The 26,911-nt window shown below is 43.9% G+C and overlaps 1 protein-coding gene across 2 annotated transcripts; it reads left to right on the forward strand.

Annotated features, from left to right (window-relative positions):
- The first annotated feature begins 1,226 nt into the window (after nt 1–1,226).
- Nucleotides 1,227–26,911, forward strand: LOC140198080 (uncharacterized). Of its 2 annotated transcripts, none has more exons than XM_072258957.1 (3): nt 1,227–1,264; nt 18,013–18,147; nt 19,070–26,911. In XM_072258957.1, exons 2-3 carry the CDS (start codon nt 18,060–18,062, stop codon nt 22,843–22,845), a joined length of 3,864 nt encoding a protein of 1,287 aa, XP_072115058.1. In that variant the 5' UTR covers nt 1,227–1,264; nt 18,013–18,059; the 3' UTR covers nt 22,846–26,911. The 2 variants fall into 2 exon arrangements, with proteins under 2 accessions (XP_072115058.1, XP_072115057.1); XM_072258956.1 differs by lacking the exon at nt 1,227–1,264 and adding an exon at nt 5,689–5,858.

Raw genomic sequence — 26,911 nt, forward strand, 5'->3', positions numbered from 1 at the left:
CAAAAGAACTAGCAGGCAAACGAGTCGTACCATTGTCGACCCTCTTCAGCTGCGCGTGGATGCTTCATCTAGCAGTGAGTGAGAATTATAGGGGCTGGATGGGGGAATATTAATTGACTGTTTTATGCTTATTGTTACCTGAACAGCAATGTCATACGTCGCTGCTTGTTGCAAAGAACAGATAACTTTGCGTTGATTTATGCCTATCTGTTTTCTGCTATTCTTTCAGGCGGAGGCGAAAGAGACTCTGTAGACGCCAGTAAACGAGAGTAGCTTACAGATAATGCCAGAGGAACTGAGCTGGCCAGGCAAGCTCTCTGGTGGAGGGAGTGTGTGGGGGAACATAAACAGTCAGCCGCAATTCTGACTGAGACCCTTAATGAGGACTTGAAAGGAAGAAACAAGACGTTAGCGTAAGAAAATGGTGGGGCATTGATAGCTGAGATCAGTTGAGGGAGAAGGTGGGGGTGGGCAAATTGGGTGATGCGAAGAGCTGAGACATGATAGAAGTACTGTTAAAGAGGAGGGAGGTGTCTGATGTGAAAGGACAATGAATCGTAGGATAAAGTATCGCAATGTTGTCATTTGATGTCAGTTAGAACTCTGTGTAGTATCTGTTGGCTTCATAGAACAGAGGAGACTTTGCACCGAGGGAAATGGGTCTTTGACTCTCTGTGCCTGTGCAGTCAATGCTGGAAATTGAATTTTCTTTGCCTGCACATTGTCTCTATCTGTCTGTGTTTTGCATTTTCAAACTCGTTTGTAAATGTCTCTTAAACTGTACTATCCTGTCTGCTTCCAGCAACTTGAGTCTAGGCTGACGCCTATCGGTGCGAAAACTGAGTACAGCAGGTTTGTTGCTGTTTCTGTGTACGTGAGATGCACAGCTTCTGTGGTTCGATCATGCTCTGGTCTATGTCAGCGAGTCCTGTAAAGGTTCTCTGTCTAGGTAAAAGCGGAAATGAATGGAATGGAAAGCTCAGCTGCAGAACTCCGCCTCAGTGAGCGAAGAAATTGCGAAAGACAGTTCTTGTACCGAATGAGGACGTGTCGTCGCAGCAAGCTTCACCACTTTACATTGGTCATAACGCGAAGATTCGCCTAAAGCACCTGAGCACATCAAAGTTAACAACACTGGACTTTTAGTGAGACAACTCAGCTTCAGAGTCGGACTCACGTGCTGACAGTGTACAAAAGAACTGACAGCAAACGAGTCGTACCATTGTCGACCGTCTTCAGCTGCAGGCGATTGCTTCGTCTACCAGTGAGTGAGACATGTTCATGTCCAAACGGCATCTGCTGAGTTGCAGTGCGGACACGTGGATCCAGTTTGTGTGTGTGTGTGTGTGTGTGTGTGTGTGTGTGTGTGTGTGTGTGTGTATAGAGGGAGGGAGGGAGGGAGGGAGAGTGAGAGAGAGAGAGAGAGAGAAAGAGAGAGAGAGAGAGAGTGAGATGGGTATATTGCGAATTAACGGGGGATGCTGAGTGAAACAGTCAGTGTTTCTGTGAGATACCAAGAACATCTTTCAACATATGATTCTGCTTGTGGGTGACGTGAACAAAACATCTCGTCTCTTGTTTAGTAACCAACATTAAACTCTCTATAGAAATCTTCTCCCCGTCTTTCTATAGTATTGATCGGTGTACATTCCCACTTATATTTTTCATGACGATGTTTCTTAAAGAAATAACTTTCCCGCTTATCAATTTCAATCTGCAATATTCTGCAATGAAAAGCATGGATATTAAGTAACGGAAACGTAAAATCCAACTGAAAATGCTGTCAATGGCTGTTAATGGAAAACTGAAATTCAGGTAGCTGGAATCGCGGAATATTAATTAACTGTTTTATTTTTGTTGTTACCTGAACAGCAATCTCATACCAGAACATAGCAACTTGTCGCAAAGAACAGGTAACTTTGAGTTAATGTATGCCAGTCTGTTTTCTGCTGTTCTTTCAGACAGAGGCATAAGAGACTCTGCAGCCACCGGTAAACTAGAGAAACGCACAGAGAATCCCAGAGGAACTGAACCGGCCAGGCAACCTCTCTGGTGGAGGGAGAGTAGGGCGGAGTGTCTGGAGGGAACATAAACAGACAACCGCAATGCTGACTATGCGTGTGTGTGTGTGTGTGTGTGTGTGTGTGTGTGTGTGTGTGTGTGTGTGTGTGTGTGTGAGAGAGAGAGAGAGAGAGAGAGAGAGAGAGGGGAGAGAGAGAGAGAGAGAGAGAGAGAGAGAGGGAGGGAGGGAGGAGGGGAGAGAGAGATAGATAGGGATAGAGATAGAAAGATAGATAGAAAGAGAGAGAGAGAGAGAGAGACAGATAGAGCGAGAGACAAACATGAGAATATCTGCGGATGCTGGAACTCCAACCAACAAATACAAACTACTGTGGGAACTCAGCAGGCCTGGCGTCTATGGAATAGAGTACAGTTGATGTTCTGACCCAAGACCCTGCAGCAAGACTAAAGATGGCGCTTTTCCCACTCAAGCTGAAGGGTCTGGTCCCGAACTCTTTTACATAGATGCTGCCTGGCCTGCTGAGTTCCTCTAACACTTGTGAGAGAATTGGGGGTGGGTTGCATTGGAATCAGAATGAAGTGACGTGAAATTGGTTAACTTAGTAGCAGCAGATGAATGCAATACATAATCTAGTAGAGAAAATAAACCAATATTAAATAAAATAGTAATAATAAATAAACAAATTAATCAATGGCAGTATACGTAAATGGAATGGAATGTGCAAAAACAGAAATACTGAATATTAAAAATAAGTGAGGCAATGTCCAAAGATTCAATACCCATTGAGGAAGTGGATGGCAGAGGGGAAGAAGCTGTTGCTGAATCACCTAGTGTGTGCCTTCAGGCTTCTGTACCGCCTACCTGATGGTAACAGTGGGAAAAGGGCATGTCCTGGGTGCTGGATGTCTTAAATAATGGACGCTGCCTTTCTGAGACACCGCTCTCTCAAGATGTCCTGGGTACTTTGTAGGCTGGTACCCAAGGTGGAACTGACTAGATTTACAACCTTCTGCAGCTTCTTTTGGTCCTGTGCAGTAGCCCCTCCATACCAGGCAGTGATTCAACCTGTCAGAATGCTCTCCAAGGCACAACTATAGAAGTTTTTGAGTGTATTTGTTGACATGCCAAATCTCCCCAAACTCGTAATAAAGTATAGTGTAATATGCTGAGTGAGGCAGTCAGTGTTTTTAGAGAAACCAAGTGGGTCCTTTAACTTAAACACGAGGAAATCTGGAGATGCTGGAAATTCAAGCAGCACACATCAAAGTTGCTAGTGAACGCAGCAGGCCAGGCAGCATCTCTAGGAAAAGGTACAGTCGACGATTCGGGCCGAGACCCTTCGTCAGGACGAACTGAAGGAAGAGCCAGTAAGAGATTTGAAAGTTGGAGGGGGAGGGGGATATCCGAAATGATAGGAGAAGACAGGAGGGGGAGGGATGAAGCCAAGAGCTGGAGAGGTGATTGGCAAAAGGGATATGAGAGGATCATGAGACAGGAGGCCCAGGGAGAAGGAAAAGGGGGATGAGGAGTGCGGAAACCCAGAGGTTGGGCATGGGGTATAGTCAGAGGGACAGAGGGAGAAGAAGGAGAGAGAGAGAAAGAATGTGTGTATATAAATAAATAACGGATGGGGTACGAGGGGGAGGTGGGACATTAGCGGAAGTTAGAGAAGTCTATGTTTATGCCATCAGGTTGGAGGCTATCCAGACGGAATACAAGGTGTTGTTCCTCAAACCTGAGTGTGGCTTCATCTTTACAGTAGAGAAGGCCGTGGATAGACATATCAGAATGGGAATGGGATGTGGAATTAAAATGTTGGGGGGAAGGTGGGGCGGAGGAGGAGGGGCAGGGAGAATAAACCAAGGATCACGATTCAGATTGAGACCTTACTGAGGACTTGAAAGGAAGCAGAAAAGAAGTTAGAATTAGAGAACGGTGGGGCGTGGGAGTGGATGATAGGTGAGAGCAGCTTAGTGGAAGGTAGGTGGGTGGGGGAAAGAGAGGTAAGGAGAAGGGAGGTGATGATGGGAAAGGACAATTGACCGTGGAATAAACTATCGCAATGTTGTCATTTGATGTCAGCTAAGAACTCTGAAAAGTATTTGCTGGCTTCAAAGAACAGAGGAGATGGCTCAGGAAATGGCTCTTTGAGTCGCCGCGCCTGCGCAGTCCATATTGGAAATCTAATTCTCTCTGGCCGCGCATTGTCTGTATCTGTCTGAGCTTTGCATTTTCAAGCTCCTCTGAAGTTGCCTCTTAAACCGTACAATTCTATCTGCTTCCACCAACTTGGATCTCGACTGATGCCTACTGGTCGAAGACTGAGTACAGCAGGTTTGTTGCTGTTTCTGTGTACGTGAGATGCACAGCTTCTGTGGTTCGATGAAGCTCTGGTCTATGTCAGCGTGTCTGTGTCCTGTAAAGTTTCTCTGTCAAGAGAAAACCGGAAATGAACGGAATAGAAAGTTTCTCAGCAGAACTCGGTCCGAGTGTGCGAAGAAGTTGCGCAAAGCAATTCTTGTCCTGATTGAGGATGTCTCTTCTGACTCAGGTGCTGACGGTGTACAAAAGAACTAGCAGGCAAACGAGTCGTACCATTGTCGACCCTCTTCAGCTGCGCGTGGATGCTTCATCTAGCAGTGAGTGAGAATTGTAGGGGCTGGATGGGGGAATATTAATTGACTGTTTTATGCTTATTGTTACCTGAACAGCAATGTCATACGTCGCTGCTTGTTGCAAAGAACAGATAACTTTGCGTTGATTTATGCCTATCTGTTTTCTGCTATTCTTTCAGGCGGAGGCGTAAGAGACTCTGTAGACGCCAGTAAACGAGAGTAGCTTACAGATAATGCCAGAGGAACTGAGCTGGCCAGGCAAGCTCTCTGGTGGAGGGAGTGTGTGGGGGAACATAAACAGTCAGCCGCAATTCTGACTGAGACCCTTAATGAGGACTTGAAAGGAAGAAACAAGACGTTAGCGTAAGAAAATGGTGGGGCATTGATAGCTGAGATCAGTTGAGGGAGAAGGTAGGGAGTGGGCAAATTGGGTGATGCGAAGAGCTGAGACATGATAGAAGGACTGTTAAAGAGAAGGGAGGTGTCTGATGTGAAAGGACAATGAATCGTAGGATAAAGTATCGCAATGTTGTCATTTGATGTCAGTTAGAACTCTTTGTAGTATCTGTTGGCTTCATAGAACAGAGGAGACTTTGCACCGAGGGAAATGGGTCTTTTCTTTGACTCTCTGTGCCTGTGCAGTCAATGCTGGAAATTGAATTTTCTTTGCCTGCACATTGTCTCTATCTGTCTGTGTTTTGCATTTTCAAACTCGTTTGTAAATGTCTCTTAATCTGTACTATCCTGTCTGCTTCCAGCAACTTGAGTCTCGGCTGACGCCTATCGGTGCGAAAACTGAGTACAGCAGGTTTGTTGCTGTTTCTGTGTACGTGAGATGCACAGCTTCTGTGGTTCGATCATGCTCTGGTCTATGTCAGCGAGTCCTGTAAAGGTTCTCTGTCTAGGTAAAAGCGGAAATGAATGGAATGGAAAGCTCAGCTGCAGAACTCCGCCTTAGTGAGCGAAGAAGTTGCGAAAGACAGTTCTTGTACCGAATGAGGACGTGTCGTCGCAGCAAGCTTCACCACTTTACATTGGTCATAACGCGAAGATTCGCCTAAAGCACCTGAGCACATCAAAGTTAACAACACTGGACTTTTAGTGAGCCAACTCAGCTTCAGAATCGGACTCACGTCCTGACAGTGTACAAAAGAACTGGCAGCAAACGAGTCGTACCATTGTCGACCGTCTTCAGCCGCAGGCGATTGCTTCGTCTACCAGTGAGTGAGACATGTTCATTTCCAAACGGAATCTGTTGAGTTGCAGTGCGGACACGTGGATCCAGTTTGTGTGTGTGTGTGTGTGTGTGTGTGTGAGTGAGTGAGAGAGAGAGGGAGATGGGTATACTGCGCAGTAACTGGGGATGCTGAGTGAAACAATCAGTGTTTCTGTGAGATACCAAGAACATCTTTCAACATATGATTCTGCTTGTGGGTGACGGGAACAAAACATCTCGTTGCTTGTTTAGTAACCAACATTAAACTCTCTATAGAAATCTTCTCCCTGTCTTTCTATGGTATTGATCGGTGTACATTCCCACTTATATTTTTCATGACAATGTTTCTTAAAGAAATAACTTTCCCGCTTAACAATTTCAATCTGCAATATTCTGCAATGAAAAACATGGATATTAAGTAACGGAAATGTAAAATCCAACTGAAAATGCTGTCAATGGCTGTTAATGGAAAACTGAAATTGAGGGGGCTGGAATCGCGGAATATTAATTGACTGTTTTATTTTTATTGTTACCTGAAAATCAATCTCATAGCAAAACGTCTCTACTTGTCGCAAAGGACAGACAACTTTGAGTTAATGTATGCCAGATTGTTTTCTGCTGTTCCTTCAGGCAGAGGCATAAGGGATTCTGCAGCCGCCGGTAAACTAGAGCAACGCACAGAAATGCCAGAGGAACTGAGCCGGCCAGGCAACGTCTCTGGTGGAAGGACAGTAGGGCGGAGTGTGTGGGGGGGGGGTGGGGAACATAAACAGACAGCCGCAATTCTGACCGAAACCCTTAATGAGGACTTGAAAGGAAGAAACAAGACGTTAGCATAAGAAAATGGAGCGGCATTGATAGCTGAGATCAGCTGAGGGAGAAGGTAGGGGGTGGGCGAATGGGGTGTTGTGAAGAGCTGAGACACGATAGAAGGAGTGTTAAAGAGAAGGGTGGTGCCTGATGTGAAAGGACAACGAATCGTGGAATAAACTCGCAATGTTGTCATTTGATGTCAGTTAGGAACTCTGTGTTGTATTTGCTGGCTCATAAAACAGAGGAGACTTTGCACCTCAGGAAATGGGTCTTTGTCTCTCTGCGCCTGCGCAGTCAATATTCGAAATTGAATTTTCTGTGTCTGTATCTGTCTGTGTTTTGCATTTTCAAGATTTTCTGTAACTGCCTCTTAAACTGTACTATTCTATCTGGTTCCACCAACTTGAGTTTTGACTGATGCCTATTGGTCGAAGACTGAGTACAGCAGATTTGTTGCTGTTTCTGTGTACGTGAGATGCACAGCTGCTGTTGTTCGATGATACTCTGGTCTATGTCAGCATGCCCTGTAAAGTTCCTGTCTAGAGAAAAACGGAAATGAAAGAAATAAGAAGCTCAATTGCAGAAATCCTTTCGAGTGAGTGAAGAAGGAACAATTCTTGTACTGAAAGAGGACGTATCTGCGCTGCAAGTATCTCCACTTTACATTGGTCATAACGTGAAGATTCGCTGAAAGCACCTGAACTTATCAAAGTTAAAAACACTGGGCCTTTAGTGAGCCAAGTCAGCTTTAGAATCGGACTCACGTGCCGACAGTGTACGAAAGAACTGGCAGGCAAACGAGTCGTACCATTGTCGTCCGTCTTCAGCTGCAGGCCGATGCTTCATCTATCAGTGAATGAGACATGTTCATGTCCAAACGGTATCTGTTGAGTAGGAATGCGAATCCAGTTTGTGTGTGTGTGTGTGAGTGAGAGAGAGAGGAAAAAAGAAAACAAAGGGAATTGCATATATTACTCTGGAATGCTGAGCGCCGCAGTCAGTGTTTTTGTGAGACTCCTAGCATGTCATTCAACTGATGCTTCCCATCTGTGGGTGAGATGAACAAACCAGCCCTTTGCTTGTTCGCTAACCGACTTTAAATTCTATAGAAATCTGCTCCTCTTCGTTCTATAGTAGCGAGCAGTGTACATTCCCACGTCCGATTTAGCATGGCAACTCATTTTAATGTAATAACTTTTCCTCTTAACAATTTCAGAACTACAACCTATTGCAATAAGTAAAGGAAATGTGAAATACAATTGAAAAATCATTGTGATGGCTGTCAATTGAAAAGGGAAATTGGTGGAGACTGGGATCGGGAAATATAATGGACTGTTATATTTGTTGTTGTCTGAACAGTAACTCAAAGCAGAACGTCGCTACTTTTTTGCAAAGAACAGATAACATTGGGTTAATTAACCTCTCCGTTTTCTGCTTGTCCTTCAAGCAGAAAAAATTCGTTTCTTTTGCAGACGCTAGCGTGTTAGAGCAACGCACGAAGATTGCAAGAGGAACTGAGGAGACCAGGAAACCTCTGTATTGTGGTTGGGGGCGGGGGAAGAGTAAATAGACGGCGACGATTGGGGCGGATATCCGTAATGAGGACTTGAAATGAAGAAATAAGTTAGAATAAGGAAAAGGGGATGGGGTGGTGCTGTGGAAGGGTTATAGGTCGGTGACTTGGGGCGGGGTGTGATGTGAGAAGCTGAGAGGCGATAGACGGACAGGCTAAGAGAGGGAAGGAATCTGATAGGAGCAAACAACAGAATATGGAATAAATTATCGGAGTGTTGTCACTTCATGTCGTATAGGAATTCTGAGTATTATGTTCTGGCTTCATAGAACAGAGGAGAATTTGCAATACAGGAAATGGCTGTATGACACGATAGTTCCTGAAGCTATCTTAGAGTGAGAGTGCAGACCCTGTTTGTTTGTGTGTGTGTGTGTGTGTGAGAGAGAGAGAGAGATAGATAGACAGATTTATAGAGAGAGAAGAGAGAGATACAGGTAGATAGATAGATATAGATATAGAGATAGATAGATAGAGAGAGAGAGAGAGAGGAAAGAGTTCGACTAGCATTTGTGAGAGAATTCGGGATTGTGTGAATTAGTGTGCAATGCTGTGTGAGGCATTTAGTGTTTTTATGCGACACCAAGTGCGTCCTTCAACTGATGTTTCCCTTTGTGGGTGAGTTGAACAGACCAGCCGTTGCTTGTTCAGTAACCGCGTTAAAACCTTCGTGAGCTTGCACCTCCGGAAATTGACTCTCTGCGTCTGCATAGTCCATATTGGAAATTTTATTCTCTCTGCCTGCACAAAGTCTGTATCTGTCTGTGGTTTGCATCAACATTTAAATCTACTCCTCTGTAACTACAACTTAAACTGTACTATCATATTTGCTGAGGAGTAGATTTAAAAGGTGGAGAGAGGTGCGAGAGAAACACCATGTGATGGGTGAAATCTGAATGGGGAGGGAGGAAGTTAAGAGTTCGGATGGTGGAAGAGACAGAAGGTCATGCAAGAAAGAAACGGGACGAGGAACACCAGAGGGAGTCGATGGGCGGGCATGGAGATAAGGTGAGACAAGGAAAAAGGGATGGAAAATGGTGAAGGAGAGGGGTTGGGGGCCATTACTGGAAGTTCAAGAAGTTGATATTCATGCCATTGGGTTGGAGGCTACCCAAACAGAATATAAGGTGTTGTTCCTCCAACCTAAGCGTGGCCTCATCATGATAGTGGAGGAGGCCAAGGACAGAAATATGGGAATGGGAAGTGGAATTAAAATAGGTGGGCATTGGGAGAGCCCATTCTTTTCTGGTGGACAGACAGCACATGCTCGGTGAAGTGGTCTCCTAATCTGTGTCAGGTCTCACTGATATACAGGAATGGAATCTCCCAGTGTCCGCCCATTTTAATTCCACTTCCCATTCCCATTCTGTTATGTCTATGCATGGCCTTCTCCATTGTCATGATGAGGCCGCAGTTAGGTTGGGGAAACAACACCTTACCCAATGAAAATTGAAGGACTGCCTCGCTGAACTCATTCATGCTGACCACGATCAAAGACAGGAACTCTCGGTGGCTACCATTTAAATACAGCTTCAGATTCCCACACGGATGTGCCTGTTTATTGCCAGCTCTCCTGCCAAGATGAGCCCAAACTCAGGATGGAGGAGAAACATCCCATTCTCTGCCAGGGTAATCTTCCATCAGATAGCATGAACATCAATTTTTCTAATGTCCACTAACTACTCCCGCTGTTTTACTCAGCACCCCTGCCTTTGTTTGGTTCCCCCCCCCCCATTTTAGTTGGCCTCTCTCTGCTTCCTTTCTCCTCTCCTGCTCTCTTGACCAGCCCATCACCTCCCTCAGGTTCCTGATCTCCATCTACTTATTCCATGTTCCACTGTCCACTCCTATCAGATTATTTCATCTTTTTTAGCCCTTTACTCCTTCTTCTTACCTTCTCCCTACCTTCTCCCAGCATCTCTCCTCATCGTCCCTCCTCCACCCAACAATCTACTCCTTACCTTGTCTCATTTATTATCTGCCAACTGGCACTCCTCCCCATCTCACCTTCTTATTTTAGCTTCCGCCCCTTACCATTTCAGTCCTGATGATGAGTCCCAAAATATCAACTAGTTCCCTTCATAGACGCTGTCTGGCTTGCTAAGTCCCTCCAGCAGTCTCTCTGTTAGCGCCTTTAAAGTCAGCAGGTTTCTTGCACTTCTCACATCCCAGAAACATACCAGAGAGTCAATTCATTAGCCACTGTACTATCCATGAACCCACGCGTGGTGGGGAGTATATGGGAGGTGGTGAGAAGTTGGGAAAAAGGAACCAACGGGATTATTGTAGGATTAATGTAAATGCATTGTTGGTAGTCTTCACAGACGTGGTGGGCCAAAGGATCTGTTTCTGTGCTATATGTCCCTGTGGATTTATTGTGCTTGCCCACTAGAAAATGAATCTCAGTGTTGTAAATGGTGACATAAAAACTTTGATAATAAATTTGCTTTGAACTTTGAGTTCAGGGCATAGAGAAACCAATTATGGTCACTGGACATATTCAGGTGACCAAGATTAGCTTTTCCATGCCCTGGTTGCATAGGAAGGGATAAAGAAGGAACTTTACTGGTTAGTGGAGTTCTGGTGTTGTCAGTGGTAGGACCACTTCCCTCAAACTGTATGCGAATGGTTTGTAAGACGGAATTGATAGCTTTGTAGCCAAATTTGCAGATGATGCAAAGATAGAAGGGAATGGCAAAGATAGATTGAGGAAGCAGGGAGTTTGCAGAAGGGCTTGGGCAGATAAAGAGGATGAGCAAATAATTGGCAAATGGATCATAGTGTAGCAAAGTATACAGTCATACTTAGAAGGAATAATGTTGTAGAATATTTTCTAAATGGAACAAATTCAGAAATCAGTGGTGCAGAGGGACCTGGGAGTCTGTATGCAGGTTTCTCTAAAGGCTAACTTGCAACTTGATTCATTGGCAAGGAAGGTAAATACAATGTATGCATTCATTTTGAGAGGACTAGAATATAAAAGCAGTAATGTAATTCTGAGGCTTCTTAAGCAATAAGTCAGACCGCACTTGAAGCATTGTGAACAGTTTTGGAGCCTTTACCAAAGAAGGGATGTGTTGGCATTGGAGAGGATCCAGGGAAGTTTCACAAGAAGTATCCCAGGTATAAAAGGGTTAATGCATGAGGAGTGCTTGAAGCTACTAGGTTTGTATTCGTTGGGGTTTAGAAGAATGAGGGAGTATCTCATTGAATCTTATTGAATATTTAAAGGTCTGGATAGAGTGGTGTCACAATGGGGGGGGGCGTTGATGGCAGACCCAAATGCAAGACACAGACACTGAAGAACTAGGAACAGGACAAGGATGCAGGATCTGGGCTAGGACATGGACTAGACGCAGGGAACCCGGACGAGGAACTATGAACTAGGAGGCTGGGCTTGAACCCCGAGCCAGAGACTGGACAAGGACCCAGAACCTGGGTTTTGCCTTGGGCTTGGGCCCCAGAACCAGGCAAGGACATGACATGACTGCAGGACTGGAGGCTGGGGGCTTGAGGCTTGAGGCCTGGGGACAGGCTTGGGGGCTTGAGTATAGGGTACTTCGAGGCTTGGGTATGGACTCCGAGCCAGAGACTGGGCAAGGACCCAGAACGTGGGACTTGACTTGGGCTTGGACTCCAGAACTAGGCGAGGAGAAGACGAGGCTTCAGTACTGGACATGGCTTGGGTGAGGAACTCCTGGGTAGGGCGAGACACAAGGACAGGTAAAGGCACATGGATAGGACTAGTCTAGGCATGGACTGGATGAGGGCCTTCAGGAGCTCAGTGCCTTGGACTAGAAGAGACGGGAGCACGGAACACAGAACCGGGACCCCTCCTTGGGAACAGGACGTAGGGCCGGGACTCATACGCAGAACGCTGAACATGAAGAGACGGATACCACCACAAGGTACTGGCAAACGGCCAGACCCACCTAGCCAAGGCGCGGACACAGAGACAGTTCCCAACACTAGGTGGCAGGAAACAGCCGGACCTACCTAGCGAAGGCGTGGACACAGAAAGACAATTCCACACAACGAAAGACAGTTCCTTATCTTGATCTAACAAGACACGGTCTTGCTCCGGCGGTAAAACTTCAGCAATACAGGCAGGGTATCCAGGCTGGGCGAGCAGGCAGAGAGTCTCAACTGACTGCAAATGAGGAATTGAGCATCCATCTGGACAGTAGAACATTCTTCAAGAGGGTGAAGCCTCACAAGGTATCAGACCATGATGGTGTACCTAGTAGGTCTCTGAAAACCTGTGCTGAATAACTGGGGTGAGTGTTGAAGGACATTTTCAATCTCTCACTGCTGCAGACTGAGGTTCCCACCTGCTTTAAAAGGGCGACAATCATACCAGTGTCCAAGAAATGCAGAGCGAGCTACCTCAAAGACTGTTGCCTATTTACACACACATCTACTGTGAGGAAGTGCTTTGAGAGATTGGTTATGGCCAAAATAAACTCCTGCCTAAGCAAAGACCTGGACCTGCTGCAATTTGCCTATTGTCACAATAGGTCTACAGTGGATGATATCTCACTGGCCCTCCACTCGGAGTACAATAACAATATCTATGTCAGGCTGCAGTTTATTGATTGTAGCTCCACATCCAACATAATCATACCCTCAGTTCTAATAACACACATAAAAATTGCTGGTGAACGCAGCAGGCCAGTCAGCATCTATAGGAAGAGGTACAGTTGACGTTTTGGGCTGAGACACTTCATCAGGACTAACTCAGGACGAAGGGTCTCAGCCCGAAACATCGACTGTAGTTCTTCCTACAGATACCACCTGGCCTGCTGTGTTCACTAGCATTTTTTATGTGCGTTGCTTGAAATTCCAGCATTTGCAGATTTCCTCGTATTTGCCTCAGTTCTAATCACCGGTTCCAAAACCTTGACTTTTGTACTTCTATCTGTAACATGATCCTTGACCTTCTTTCCAGGAGACCACAGTCAGTGTAGATTGGAAATTCCATCTCCTTCTCGCTGACAGTCAACACTGGTGCACCACAAGGATGCATTCTTATTCCACTGCTCTACTCTCCCTACACCCACCACAGTGTGGCAGGGCACAACTGAAACACCATCTATTTGCTGATGTCATAGGTGTTGTTGGCAGAATTTCAGAGGGTTGGGAGGACTTCAGGAAGTGGAAGTTGACGGAACAGATACCAATCCCCATTGAGGGATCAACAGCAGAAAGGGTGAGCAGATTTGAGTTCCTAGGGGTCAAAATCTCTGTAGAACTATCCTAGCATATTATTTGAATTAGTTTATCAGAACACTCAGTCCTCTTTTATAGTCATTTAGAAATTCATACATGCATTAGGAAATGATACAATGTTTCTCCAGAGTGATATCACAGAAAACAGGACAGACCAAAGACTAACACTGACAGAACCACATAATTATATCATATAGTTACAGCAGTGCAAAGCAATACCATTATTTGATAAAGAACAGACCATGGGCACAGTAAAAAAAGAAGTCTCAAAGTCCCGAGTCGATCGACTCCCGAGTCCCCAATAGCAGCGGCAAAAGGGAGAAACTCCCTGCCATAAACCTCCAGGCACCGTCAACTTGCCGATACCTTGGAAGCAGCCGACCCCAGCCGACCCTGAGTCCATCCGTCCGAAAACTCCGAGCTTCCAAGCAGCCTCTCCGATACCGCCTCCTGAGCGCCATCCTCTGCCAGGCACCTTCGACCTCTCCCCGGCTGCTGAAACACGCAAAACCGAGGATTTTGGAGCCTTCAGCTCTGGAGATTCTGGTTACCACACAGTAGCAGCGGCAACGAAGCGGGCATTTCAGAAGTTTTCCAGATGTTCTCACATCTGTCTCCATCAAATCAGGATTGTGCACAGTCCCCTACTTGACAGATAACAGATATCATCACCGAAGTGGCCGCGCACGCTGCCGTAATGCCACCATCTTCTCCCATACAAAGAAGGCATGACATGGACTTTAGTTCGTTAGGAATTTGAGGATATTTGGCATTTCACCAAAGATTCTTGTAAATTTCTATAGGTGTACAGCGGATAGCATTCGAACTAGTTACATCACCGTTTGGTAATGCATCACCAAGTTATAGTTGCTCAGCCCTGATGACCCCGCAATACTGGCTATCCCATTTTTACCTCTTTCCCCATCTGCCACATCATTGAAATGTTACCACAATCAATGCACTCACATTCAAAGACTCTTCATCTCATGTTCTCAATATTTATTGCTTATTTATTTTTATAATTATTTCTTCCTTTTGTATTTGCACAGTTTGTTGCCTTCTGCATTTTGACTGAATGCCCTAGTTGGGCAATCTTTAATTGACTCTGCTTTTGTTGTTATTCCAAACATGAGGAAATCCTGCTGGAATTGCTGGAAATCCAAAACAACGCAAAATACTGGAGAAACAGTCAGCGTTTTGGGCTGAGGCCCTTCTTCAGGATTGAGAAGGAAGGGGGAGATGCCTGAATTAAAAAGTGAGGGGAGAGGTAATAGGGTAGCTGGAAAGTGAAAGGTGAAGCCAGTTGGGAGGGAATGGTCAAGGGCTGGAGAAGAAAGAATCTGATAGGAGAGGAGAGTGGTCAATAGGAGAAAAGGAATAGGTGACCAAGGACAAGTGATAGGCAGGTGAGAAGTGAAAGGTCAGAGTGGAGAATAAAGGAGCTGGGAGCAGGGGGAAATTTTGTTCACAGGAAGGGGAAATTGATACCCAGACAGAATATGAGGTGTTGAGAATATGACAATAGGTGTTGAGACAGAATATGAGGTGTTGAGAATATGAGAATAGGTGTTGAGACAGAATATGAGGTCTTGAGACAGAATATAAGGGTGGCCCCATCTTGGCACAAGAGGAGGCCATGGATCGGCATATTAGAATGACCACCACTTGTGGCAGATGGTGCTGAGGTGCTCGATGAAGTGACGCCCCCCCCCCCACCAATTTACGGAGGGTGCGATGGGAGAACAGGACACAACAGATGACCCCAGCAGACTTGTAAGTGAAGTGGTGCCTCATCTGGAAGGACTGTTTGGGATCCTGAAGGAAAGTGAGGGAGGAGGTGTTTGGGCAAGTGTAGAACTTAGGGCATGTGGGGATAAGTTAGAGTTCTATAGATTTATTGAATAAGCCCAAAAGAAAATGAATTTCAGGTTTGTATTTTGTGACATACAGTATATGTACTTCGATAATAAAATTTATTTTGAATTTTGATTCGTTGCACTTCAGCAGGTAGGTAGTTATCTCAGTTATGTTTAAAAATAACTTATCACCATGTTAAATTTCATCAGCAAGATATAAAACCAATTGCAAGAAAAAGTCAGAAGCCCAAGAGATAGTTGGGACTCCATTTAATTTCTGACCTTATGGTTCTTCGCGGAGTTAAGAATGGGTCTTAATTCTATGACTTCTGTTCAATTGAGAGTATAAGCAAACATACAAATACTAAGCAAACTAAATAAAGAGCTGAGAACCAATGCAAAAATGTGTAAGACAATAGAATAAAGATTGTGCCTGAAAAATCTATCACTTTTATATATAAGACATGAAATTCCTTAGATAACGATAAACTAGTTAATAGGTTACATCATTAAAACAATTACATCAGATGGGTATTGTGCTAATACTTCATCGATGAAAAATGAGAAAGCTGATAAAGTGTTACTTTAGCTGTTATACTGCTAAGGTATAAAGTGAGTGTAAAAATACATGAGTTTGTTAAAAAGTACAAATCTTATAAGAAGTAATATTGAAAAAACTGGTTTCCATAAAGGACCCTGGTAGAGTCACATCCGAAAATTCGGAGGTGGAAAAACTTGAAGTGTCTATGTTACAGAGTATTTCAAAACTACAGTCATAGTACTGCATAATAATTTGATACATTTGCAATGCTTCTACATTTGACCTATTCTGATAACAATTACTTTTAAACAACCACAAAACATCAGTTATGATAATAATATCCAATAATTATATTCGTGATTGAAGTCTTCCTTCAGTACTTGTTGACGAATTGGTTTTGGGCTGTTTGTTATTTGTTAATGATTTGGATAGCTAAACACATGGCATGTATACTCTATATTTTGCATGTGTATATTGTGTATATTGTGCAATAAGTTTGCATCTGAGTGTGAAATAGGTGGTAAGGTGGATAATGAGGAAGGCTATCAAAGTTGCAGGGCAAAATCTTTATTGTCTGTGTCGGCACACTGAGGTATAGCTAATGGACTTTAATTTACTTCTGCGAGGTGCTGCATTTTGGGAAGTTAAATCCAGGTAGGAGTCTTGGAGTAAACAGCGGGGCCCTGGGAAGTGTTGCAGAAAAGAGGATACATGGTTTCTTGAATGTGAAGTTGCCGGAAGAGAGCGTGATAATGAAGGCTTTTTGGCACACAGACCTTCACCACTCACGCATTGAGAATAAAATTGGAAGGTTATAGTGTGGTTTGTGCTGGTGAGGTTGCACTTGTAGTGTTGTGTTTGGTTTTGGAAGTATGTTATTAAATGAGAAAGAGTCCAGAAAAGGTTAACGAGCATGCTGTTAGGACCTGGCAGACTGAGTGGGAGGGGGTTGCACAGTCTAGGATTTATGAAATAAACCGTATAAGACTGAGAGGTAATCTTATAGAGGTGTATAAAATCTTCAGGGGATTAGATAGTGCGAATGCACTCAGTCTTTTCGCATCCTCATGCAAATGAAGAATTAGAGGTACTAGGTATAAGGTGAGAGATAAAAAATTTAGCAGAAACCTGATGGATAACGTTATTGTTATATGAAGGGTGATATGTAGATGGAATGAGCTGCCAGAGCAAGTGGTTGAGAGAGTCACAATAACAACTTTTAAAAGATGGCTGGAAGGCAAATGGATTAGAATGGTTTAGAACAATATTGGCCAAACACTGGAAAATGGGAACAACTTGGATATCGCATCTTGGTTGGTATGAATCCGTTGGGCTGAAGGAACTGTTCCTCTGATCTATAACTCTAAAACTCTATGACACTGTCCAGTCTGTAGAGGTATATGCTAAATGATGAGCTTCCAGCCTGTCCATGGGTTCAGTACTGAAGATGCACAATCTGGGTTCCTCTTCCTCAGGACACCAAAGAGCTAAGCCTAATATAAAATCCCGAAAAAGCTGCATGTTTAGAGGCACCCAATGGTGCTCTGTGTGCAGACTATGCTCATGATATAAGTTTATAAAACTGAGCATACAGACTGCACAACAGTATGAATGTAAAGAAATTTGCACTGCTTTTTCAGATGTCTTGTGCTTATCTTTTCATGAATAAGGCTGTATGGTTGGAAAACATTCTAGACATTGGCTCTGACCACACACCATTTGCACACTCTCACTAATATAGAAATAACCTGAATTCACTATTCCCATTAAGTTGCATGGCTGTGCAGCCACGTAGTAACTGAAATGCTTCCATGCACATAGTCTTTGTTGGTGTACCGCTGACACTTTCTTTTATATCATGTTATTATAAAGTGACATACAGCTTTCAAGCAATGTAAAATGTTTCAACTCAGAGCAATGGTTGGTCCATCCAGCTGTAAAGAACAATTAGAGAGAACTTTAGACGAAGAACAGACAGATCTGCAGATAGTAGGTCTCATGAGCAGGCAAATACTAGATTATTACAATTTTAGTGTATTGCATCTTGAGCTGATCTCAGATACTTTATATCTAAAAGAGGCCATCTGCAATACATTGCCTGATGTATGCCAACTGAATTCAACTTTTTTAAAATGTAATTATATTTTAGGTTTCAGGTGAGTGGTATTGCCTGAGTCTCCAGCTCTTGGTGCAGACATGAGTGAGGTTATACAACTTGCTACTCTGGGCCGTCCTTTCCAGTTGGGAATGCTGTACGACTGCCGGTCAGATGTTCTGATCCCAGGTATTGGAATAAAATCATATTAATCAGTAGAGATCAATGCAGCACAGTTGATTCAGGTCACCAATCTCAAGATAGTCATCAGGTTCTCTAGTTAAGCAAGGGAATAAGGATAATCTGGGAATAAAGATTATGAATTGTGGTATGGCTGATTTCAACATCATACAGAACCACTTGACAAAAGTAGACTAGTAGCAGCCAGCTGCAGGTAAATCTCCATCTGACAAGTCACTCATTAATCAAGGAGGTGTGGAGTGATGCAAGTGAGAAAGGGTACAATATCTGACAGGGTATGGGGAATGGTTTAATGCAGCAGTTAGACACAAACTATGGTCTTGTGCTATGTGTCTCTCATGAGGCCTATATATATCACATAAGGTCCGTGTGCTCTTTGCAGATAAACCCCATCACCAGCAGAACTGCTTGATGAGAGCAATCATTTTCAATTGCTGTTGAAATTACATTTCTTCTGCCATAAGGCTAGTAGGGGGGACATTCACTGATAATTATGCTTTGCTGAAATCCACAAAACAGACCATGTCTAAAGCAGCAAGACCTATATGACATTCAGTCACAAGCTGATGTTACAAATGGCATTCCTGCCTCTGCAGTGTGGGACTGGGGACCCGTTTCAGACCAGGTGGCAAGCAGTTGTGCTGTCAGTTGTCTCAGGGTGAGGAAAAATGTTCTGGCAAGTGAACTAACCTGATATAAACCAGTGAAATATTTAGTTCAGCGAGGGCAAAGCATTGTACAGACAGTTCAAAATACGGCCAGTATAGGAAGATATTCAAATAAACAATATTCAAGATATTCAAATCTAGAATAAATTCTGTAGATGCTGGTGTGTTGATCGAGTAAATGCCAATTGACTGAAGCCCTTTACATCAATTTAACAATTTTTAATGCTGTTTTTTTTTTGTAGGTATCACACTGTGGGATTTACAGACACTCCAAAGCAACGTTGGCACTCGCGATCAGCCCAGCACTGAGTTTCACATCATTGCATCTGATGCCATGGATGAGAAAGCCTCTGCACTTAATGTGTCTGGATCTATGAAAGTCAGTCTCATGTGTGGGCTAGTGGAAGTGAAAGGATCTGCAAAATACCTCAATGACACAAAGGGATCAAAGCAACAAGCGCGAGTTACCCTTCAGTACAAAACAACCACCAGGTTTGAACAACTGACGATGAGTCACTTAGGGAGGCAGAATATCACCTATCCAAGTGTGTTTGACGAGGGGTCAGCAACCCATGTCATTACAGCAGTGCTCTATGGGGCCCAGGCTTTCTTTGTGTTTGATCAAATGGTTTCCACAGCAGAAAAATTGCAGGATATCCAGGGTAATATGGAGTCAGCTATTAAACGTCTCCCTAAGATTGCGATTGAGGGTGAGGCCTCCTTAAAAATGACAGAAGAACAAAAATCAAATGCTGAGAAATTTAGCTGCACCTTTTATGGGGATTTCTCTCTGAAGAACAATCCCACCACATTCCAAGATGCCATCAGCATCTATGCAACACTTCCAAGCTTACTGGGACCAGACGGGGAGCATGCAGTGCCCATGACGGTCTGGCTTTATCCTCTCAATAAACTAGACTCGACTGCTGTTCAACTGGTGAGAGAGATAAGTGTGGGATTGCTCACTCGCTGCCAGCATGTCCTAGAACAGCTCAGTGAGGCAGTGATGAGATGTAATGACATGCAGAAAGAAAGAGTTGCCAGTAAGTTTCCCGAGGTCAGGGACAGGATAGTAAAATTCCGAGAGCTGTGTCAGGAATGCAAACTAGTTTTCCAGAAGACTTTAGCGAAAGATCTTCCAATCATCCGGGGCGGTGCGGGTGAAGAAGAGTTACTGGTGGATATACTGAAAAAAAAGAAAGAGTCACCTCTCAGACACCAGTTGCTGATCACATGGCTGGATGACAAGGAAAGAGAGCTGAAGGTATTGGGGCATTATCTGAGGATATTCGATGACATATCTTCTGTGAAAATTGTACATGATTTGGAGGATGAATTGATGGATTGCGCAATGGACTATGTGGTTTGCTTTGCCTTTACAACGCTGCATCAGGAGGATACCTATCTGTCAGAGGCAATCAATTACCTCCAATCAAACGCAATTCCGAAGATGCAAACACCAATTCCTGCTGATGGAGACTACCGAACCCATCGTGGCGAGCAGTGGTTTCACTCAGAAGTTGTAAAACGAAAGATGAAGGAACAATCTCAGCTATTCCTTGATTTTGCCACGGCCAACAAATCACACGGGAACATAAAATTCCTTGTTGCTTCTGTGAAGGATGATAGCCACATAGGAACATCGATTTACTTGTATGAGGGTCCGTGTATAAAGAACCGATGCTTTGAACCCCCATCACAGCCCCCAAGAGCTGTGGCTAGTGGAACAACACATGACAGCGTGACACTGCAGATACACCCACCTAGGTATGGTACGAGTGAGATTGTGGGTTACAAGATAGAGTACAAAGCTACCCAGCAGGAGGAATGGACAATTGTGGATACACATGATAAATCTGAGTCTTTTACAATATCTGGGTTACAACCACATCAGGAATATTATTTCCAATACAGAGCAGTGACCAAGATAGGGGTTAGCAAGGCCAGTGATAGCTATAGGCAAATCACACTTCCTACAAGTTCACCTGGTAAACTGGTCTTCGAGGATTGTTCATCTTTTGCAAAACTCTCCTGGGATAGCCCAAGTTGTATTGGAGCTGGTGTTAAAATAGTTCAGTACAGGATTGAGTATAGAGAAGAAACAGCTCTTGCGTTGAACACAGAGGCTCCACTGTGGATGGAAGTAAAGATGACAGAGAGTGAATGTCGCTATAATTTAATGGGACTGCAACCTCGGACAGATTACAGGGTCCGAGTGTCTGCTGACTGTGGAGAAGCAGGTTCGAGTGTCCCAAGTGAAGAGATTTTAATAAAAATAGGAGAAACAACAAAGGAAATACCCCAGACTCTTCACACAGAAGGCCAATTATTATCTACAGGAAACCCTTCCATTTACATGTTAAACCTGCAGAAGGAGGTCTTTAATGAGTCGAAGCATCTTGTGAACTGCTTCTTTGGAAAACCCAGCATAGGCGAAAGAATGAAGACAATTATGGTTATGGGAGCTACAGGGTCGGGAAAGACAACTCTTATTAATGGGATGATTAATTACATCTTGGGTGTGGAATGGGGTGATAACTTCAGATACAGGTTAATACAGGAAGAGACAGGAAAGTCCCAAGCTGAAAGTCAGACATCCTCCATCACTGCATACAACCTACACCATCAGGTGGGATTTAAAATCGATTACTCGTTGACAATAATTGATACGCCAGGATTCGGGGATACCAGAGGGATAAGCCGAGATAAACTGATTACTGACAACATTCGTGAGTTTTTCACCTCCCCACAGGGGGTTGATCAGATTGATGCTGTGTGTTTTGTTGCTCAAGCCTCTTTGGCTCGCCTGACTCAAACACAGAAATATGTCTTTGATTCAATTCTTTCTATTTTTGGCAAAGATATTGCAGAGAACATTCAGATATTGGTGACATTCGCAGATGGAAAGCGTCCTCCTGTTCTGGAGGCTTTGAAGGTAGCTGAGGTACCATGTCCCAAAGATAAAAATGGTATGCCAATTCACTTCAAGTTTAACAATTCTGTCATATTTGCCCAACGTCCAGTATCTGGAAATGCTGCCAAAAAGAGGAGCTCTGATGACAGTGGGGAAGAAGAAGAGGATGATGATAACTTTGATGCAATGTTCTGGAAGATGGGAACTAACAGTATGAAGAAATTCTTTAGAGCTCTCGACACAATGGAGCCAAAAAGTTTAGTTTTGACCAAAGAAGTTTTGAGGGAACGTAACCAGTTGGAAGCTACAATGAAGGGTTTGCAGAATCAGATTCAAGTTGGACTGACCAAATTGGAGGAACTTAAGAAAACACAACAGGTTCTGGAGCAGCATCAGAACAAGCTGGATGAAAATAAAGACTTTGAGTTTGAAGTTGAGGTCACATATACAATACGGAAGGATCTTGAACGTAATGCTTCGACAGTAAACGTTTGTAAGAAATGTGAATTTAATTGCCATGATCCCTGTACTTACGCTGCATATATTTTAAAATATTGGTGCGTATCAATGGATAAATGGGGCAATTGTAAAGTCTGTCCTAATAAATGTGGCATGGGTCACCACTCAAGGGAAAGGTACAAGTATGTCTATGAAAAAGTAAAGAAGAAGAAGACATTAGGTGACATAAAGAAAAAGTACGAGAAGGCCTGTGGTGAGAAGATAACACAGGAGAAGATCATGGAAGAGCTTAAGCAGGAGTTTGAAGGGGTTCAGAATGCAGTGCTGGAGTTGATTGTGCAATTATCTCAGAGTATTAGAAGACTTGAAGAAGTAGCTCTGAGACCAAATCCTCTTTCCACCCCAGCTTACATTGACCTCCTGATTCAGTCTGAGAAAGATGAAGGGAAACCTGGGTACATGGAGCGAATTCAGTCACTGACAATGGTCAAAGAGCAGGCAGTGTTAATGGAACAGGTCATCAGCAATGGCAAGCAGTCATCAGAGGATATGGGACAAGATCTATTGACAGGAAAGAAAGATGTTCGGCAATTGATCAAAAGCAAATGTTCTAAATTTTCTGATTGGCTACTTGGTGATAAGTAACTGGCATACATTTCAGCTATTTCTAATGTGGGGAGACAAAGCTTTATCTAGGTGATTTAAAAAACTGCTTATTATATATTGCCTCCATTCCGTTCCCCATCTACCCTCAGTGTTTAATGGCACATCATCCATCCACAGTGCTGGCTTCCTTCAACCAGCCTGGTGTGTCATCCAGGTAGAGTCATCACCAGAGGCTCTTCTGAGGCTAGCTGACATGAGCTGTTTCCTATTTGTGTCCATACCTTAGAGGCAAACCTGCCCAACATCAATGCTTTCCTTTGTCACAGGGTGTCCCAAGATGTATGTCCTTACTTCCTTCCTCAATTCCCACTCTCTCTGTCCTGTCAGATGACTAATTCCTCCATCCATACAGGATGACTGGAAAACTTCTCCCAAGTGATGTCAAAGAACATAGAAAGGCATTCAGTCCACTGACCCAATGTTGGCTTTCAAAGCAACCCATTTCCCTGATATCCTTGTCATCTTCTCTTGGTCAAATGCCAAACAACCCACTCATTCACATGTAATGGAAGGTGAATACAGCTGCAGATATTGAAAATATGAAATAAATACAGAAGAGTTTGGAACCCCTCAGTGGGTCAGACAGCATAAATAAGAGTAAAATAGTTTATGTTTCAGATCTATGATCTTCATCAGAACTTTCAGAGGCATTGTTTTGAGTATCTCAGCATGAGAACAAATGCAGCAGAGAAGTAGGTTAAAGTAAAAAGCCCAGCCCAGTCTTTAACAGTTTCTTTCTTCACAAATGCTGCGTGACAGAGTGTTCTCAGTACTTCCTGTACTTACAGTAATTCTCCCATCAATCACATTCATGGAGTGTGGGTGGGGCAATAGGTATCTGACAGAGAGATTTACAATAACCAATTAATTGATTGACCTTTAAGATAGTCTAAAAGTCATAAATATAAATGTGAAACAGAACATAGCGGTTTGGTTTACAGATGCTTCAAAATTTGGAAATGGTAGATCAGAATCAATCAGATTTTAATGGAAACTCAGGTTAAATCTCGATGTGAAAACCTGCACATGTTGAAAGTCTGAAACAAAGAGACATTAACCAACTCATAACATGATTTCCACCTCCTCAGAATCAGCAAAATTTAAGGTTGATCAGTGGTGTGAACTTTACCCAGAGCTGCACTCCAGGGAACTCTCTGTTCCTGCAGCTCCCACCGATGGTACAGGACAACTGGACACTGGCCAACAGCCATGGAACTCAGCAGGGATAAATGGTCATAAATGTGGTAAATTTCTGGAATGGTAGGAGTTCACTCGAAACCATTGACTGGAGTGAATATTTCCATTCAGACACATCTATCTCCTGAACCTCACAGAAACTTCGATGATCCAATCTAGAAGGAAGAAGCTGACCCCACAAGGTATGAGGGCATCCATTACTGACTTCACAGGAATCCCCAACAACTTTGTTTTGTGTGCAGTAGATTCTTCTGGCAATGGAGAATATCCGTGCCTTCAAGTATTTCTGAAGGATTCAGTCCTTCCACCTGGATGTTCAATGTCATGAATCAGTCTCTCAGCCACTCTACACTCATTGCAGAAGTCCACACATCTGTGTTCTCTCTCTTTGCTCTTTAGAATCTGCTCTAGCTTCTTCCTCCAACATCTGTCCGGGGAGCTGGAGGGAAATGTACTCCCTCAGAAGGTCAATTAGAAAAGTTCCCAACCCCTCATGCCTTAAGGGCAAATACAGAGGATGTATCGATCACACCAGGAATTGACAGTGATGGTTACTCAGTGGAACTTCTCACCTCACAATCAAATTTTGCATTGATGTCATCATCACACTCGGACAAATGGAATGGGACATGAGTTGAATGAGCACCCTCCTTCCCACTACCTATCCTGACAATTGGGGGAAAACACCTTTGACTGCTGGACGCCGTTAACTGAGGAATGAAGAGAGCATTCCCGTAGGCAATCTCTATAGAGGACATGCCTCAAGGGAAGGATAGTCATTGGACCTGACGTACACTTGAGAAACATTTGCAAAAGGATCGTTAAAGTATCAGACATCAAAATGCAGCTGGGAGTCAAGTGTTCAGTCTTGCACTCGTTAGAATGTGATTCAATTTAGAGCAGGTTCCACTGTAGTGTTTACAAAGAGCTGTGAAAATATGAAGAAATGCACAGAAAATTTGGGATCAGATGGATGGCTCTTGAACAGAATGGCTGGACTTAATGGCCTCTCCCTATGCTCAGACCCTTCAGAACACATTCTCAATCTCTGTATTTTATTTCACCAGGCAGTGAGCTTCCATTAGTGAGCCCTCATCGAATGTCTCAAAATTGTAAATCAGAAGATTTGATGAGGTATAGCTTGATGCATTCCTGAGCATTTGCTGACTTAGGATGGAGGCAGAGTGTCCGTAGCCTAGCTCACGATGGGAGTGAGTGTTACTGCCTCGTAGTGTTGCAGTGGCACCAGCCTAGCCTGTATATTGTATATTGGAATGGAGAAGGGCAGAGCTTGCCCTGAGGTACTTGCTCTATCGCGCCCCCACAACCAACCAAGGAGATCAAAGCTGCTGTCCTCAAAAACTTGCAATAAAGGCCTCTAGGGATGCAGGAAAACCACTGTGTATACTCTTTATCAGAAGCCCTTGTTATGTGACCACTGATGCCAGGCAGACAATCTCTAAAGGGAATTGATAATGTCTCGGGTCACCCGTTTTATAAAAACACTGCCCAGAAGAAAGCAATGGCACACCACTTTTGTGTAAAAAATTGTCAAAAACAATCATGGTCATGGAAAGACTTTGATTGCCCACGTGATACGATGCTCAATGAAACGAATGGGATACTCTGTATTAAGTCTGCCAGTACAGACACTGGCCCCTGTCTGTGTCTGTGCTTGCAAACTATTACCTCTATTGACGTCATTGTACAGCATTTGGCACGTAGTCTTCTGCACTTTGGCATTTCAAGTATTTGAAGTGCTCATCTAAATTCTTCGTAAGTGCGAGATTCCCTGCCTCCAAGATCCCGTCTGGCAGTTTGTTCCAGGTTTCAGCCACCATCTGTGTCGAAAGGTTCTTCCTCAAACCCCTCTAAATTTTCTACTCCTCTGCAATCTTTTACTGTGTGAGGGACCTTACCTTTAATGTGAGCCAGCGAATCTTGTAGGGGGCTTTTAAGAAAAGGTTGTTAATACATACCCCAGCGCCTCTCCTCAAAAAATGTATTACTCAATCAGGAGCCCGCTGGAGCATTGTTTTGCCCAACAGAAACAAAGGCTATGCTGTCTCTCCTCAGGACTGAAATGCTACAGATTCCAGCCAGTATACCTGTGACTCTGCTCTGCAATCCGTCCCATACAATCGCATCCTCCCTGCGGTGTGTCACCTAGAACGACACACAATAATCCAGCTGCTTCTTGATAGATGTTGTATAAACTGTACTGTAACCACTCTTTACTGAGAATCTATGACATGGAGTATAAAGGCAAGAATCCCCTTTGGCTTCTCTGCTATCTCTGCTGGGGCAGTCGGGTCACAAGCCTCTAAACAGAAACCGAATGTTTCGTCCGATCAAGATGGCACCAGCCAACAACGATTCCTCGGGCAACAACTTCTAGAAAGCCAAGCATTTCAGTTGTTCTACATCTGCCACTTTTTCTTTTTAACGTAATTTTGTTTTCGAAATTGTTGGAGCCCATGACTTACAGTCTGTAGTTCGACTGCATGAGCTAGCACTCTGCTACGAGGAGAAGCTCAGGGACGAGATGAGGGGCCATGAGCGACTACATTCGTCGCCAGTTAAAGCGTCGAGGTAGATTGGAACATCGAAGCAAATGCAAAGGAGAGCTTGCGGTTCCTGGAGAGCCCGCTGGTTCGAGTCGCTGCCATCGGAGAGGCCGCTGCGTCCCGATGCTGTCAGAGATGTTATCGAAATTCTGAGACATATTGATTGGACTGTAGTTCACGTTGTCCTCTTTCAGTTCTATGTTTTTTCGCTCATTCTTTCTTGCTGGGGATTGGCGAGCTAGCGGGAGGGGTTGGGTTAGTTTTTGTTTGAGGGAGGGTTT

The sequence above is a fragment of the Mobula birostris genome, chromosome 5, assembly GCF_030028105.1.
Source record: "Mobula birostris isolate sMobBir1 chromosome 5, sMobBir1.hap1, whole genome shotgun sequence".
In the NCBI taxonomy this organism is placed as follows: domain Eukaryota; kingdom Metazoa; phylum Chordata; class Chondrichthyes; order Myliobatiformes; family Myliobatidae; genus Mobula; species Mobula birostris.

Excerpts from the sequence above, each read along its gene's own strand:
- LOC140198080 (XM_072258957.1), top strand. The coding sequence starts at position 18,060 with ATGAGTGAGGTTATACAACTTGCTACTCTGGGCCGTCCTTTCCAGTTG. Across the intron at positions 18,148-19,069 it reads GTCAGATGTTCTGATCCCAG|GTATCACACTGTGGGATTTA; the intron begins GTATTGGAATAA and ends TTTTTTTTGTAG.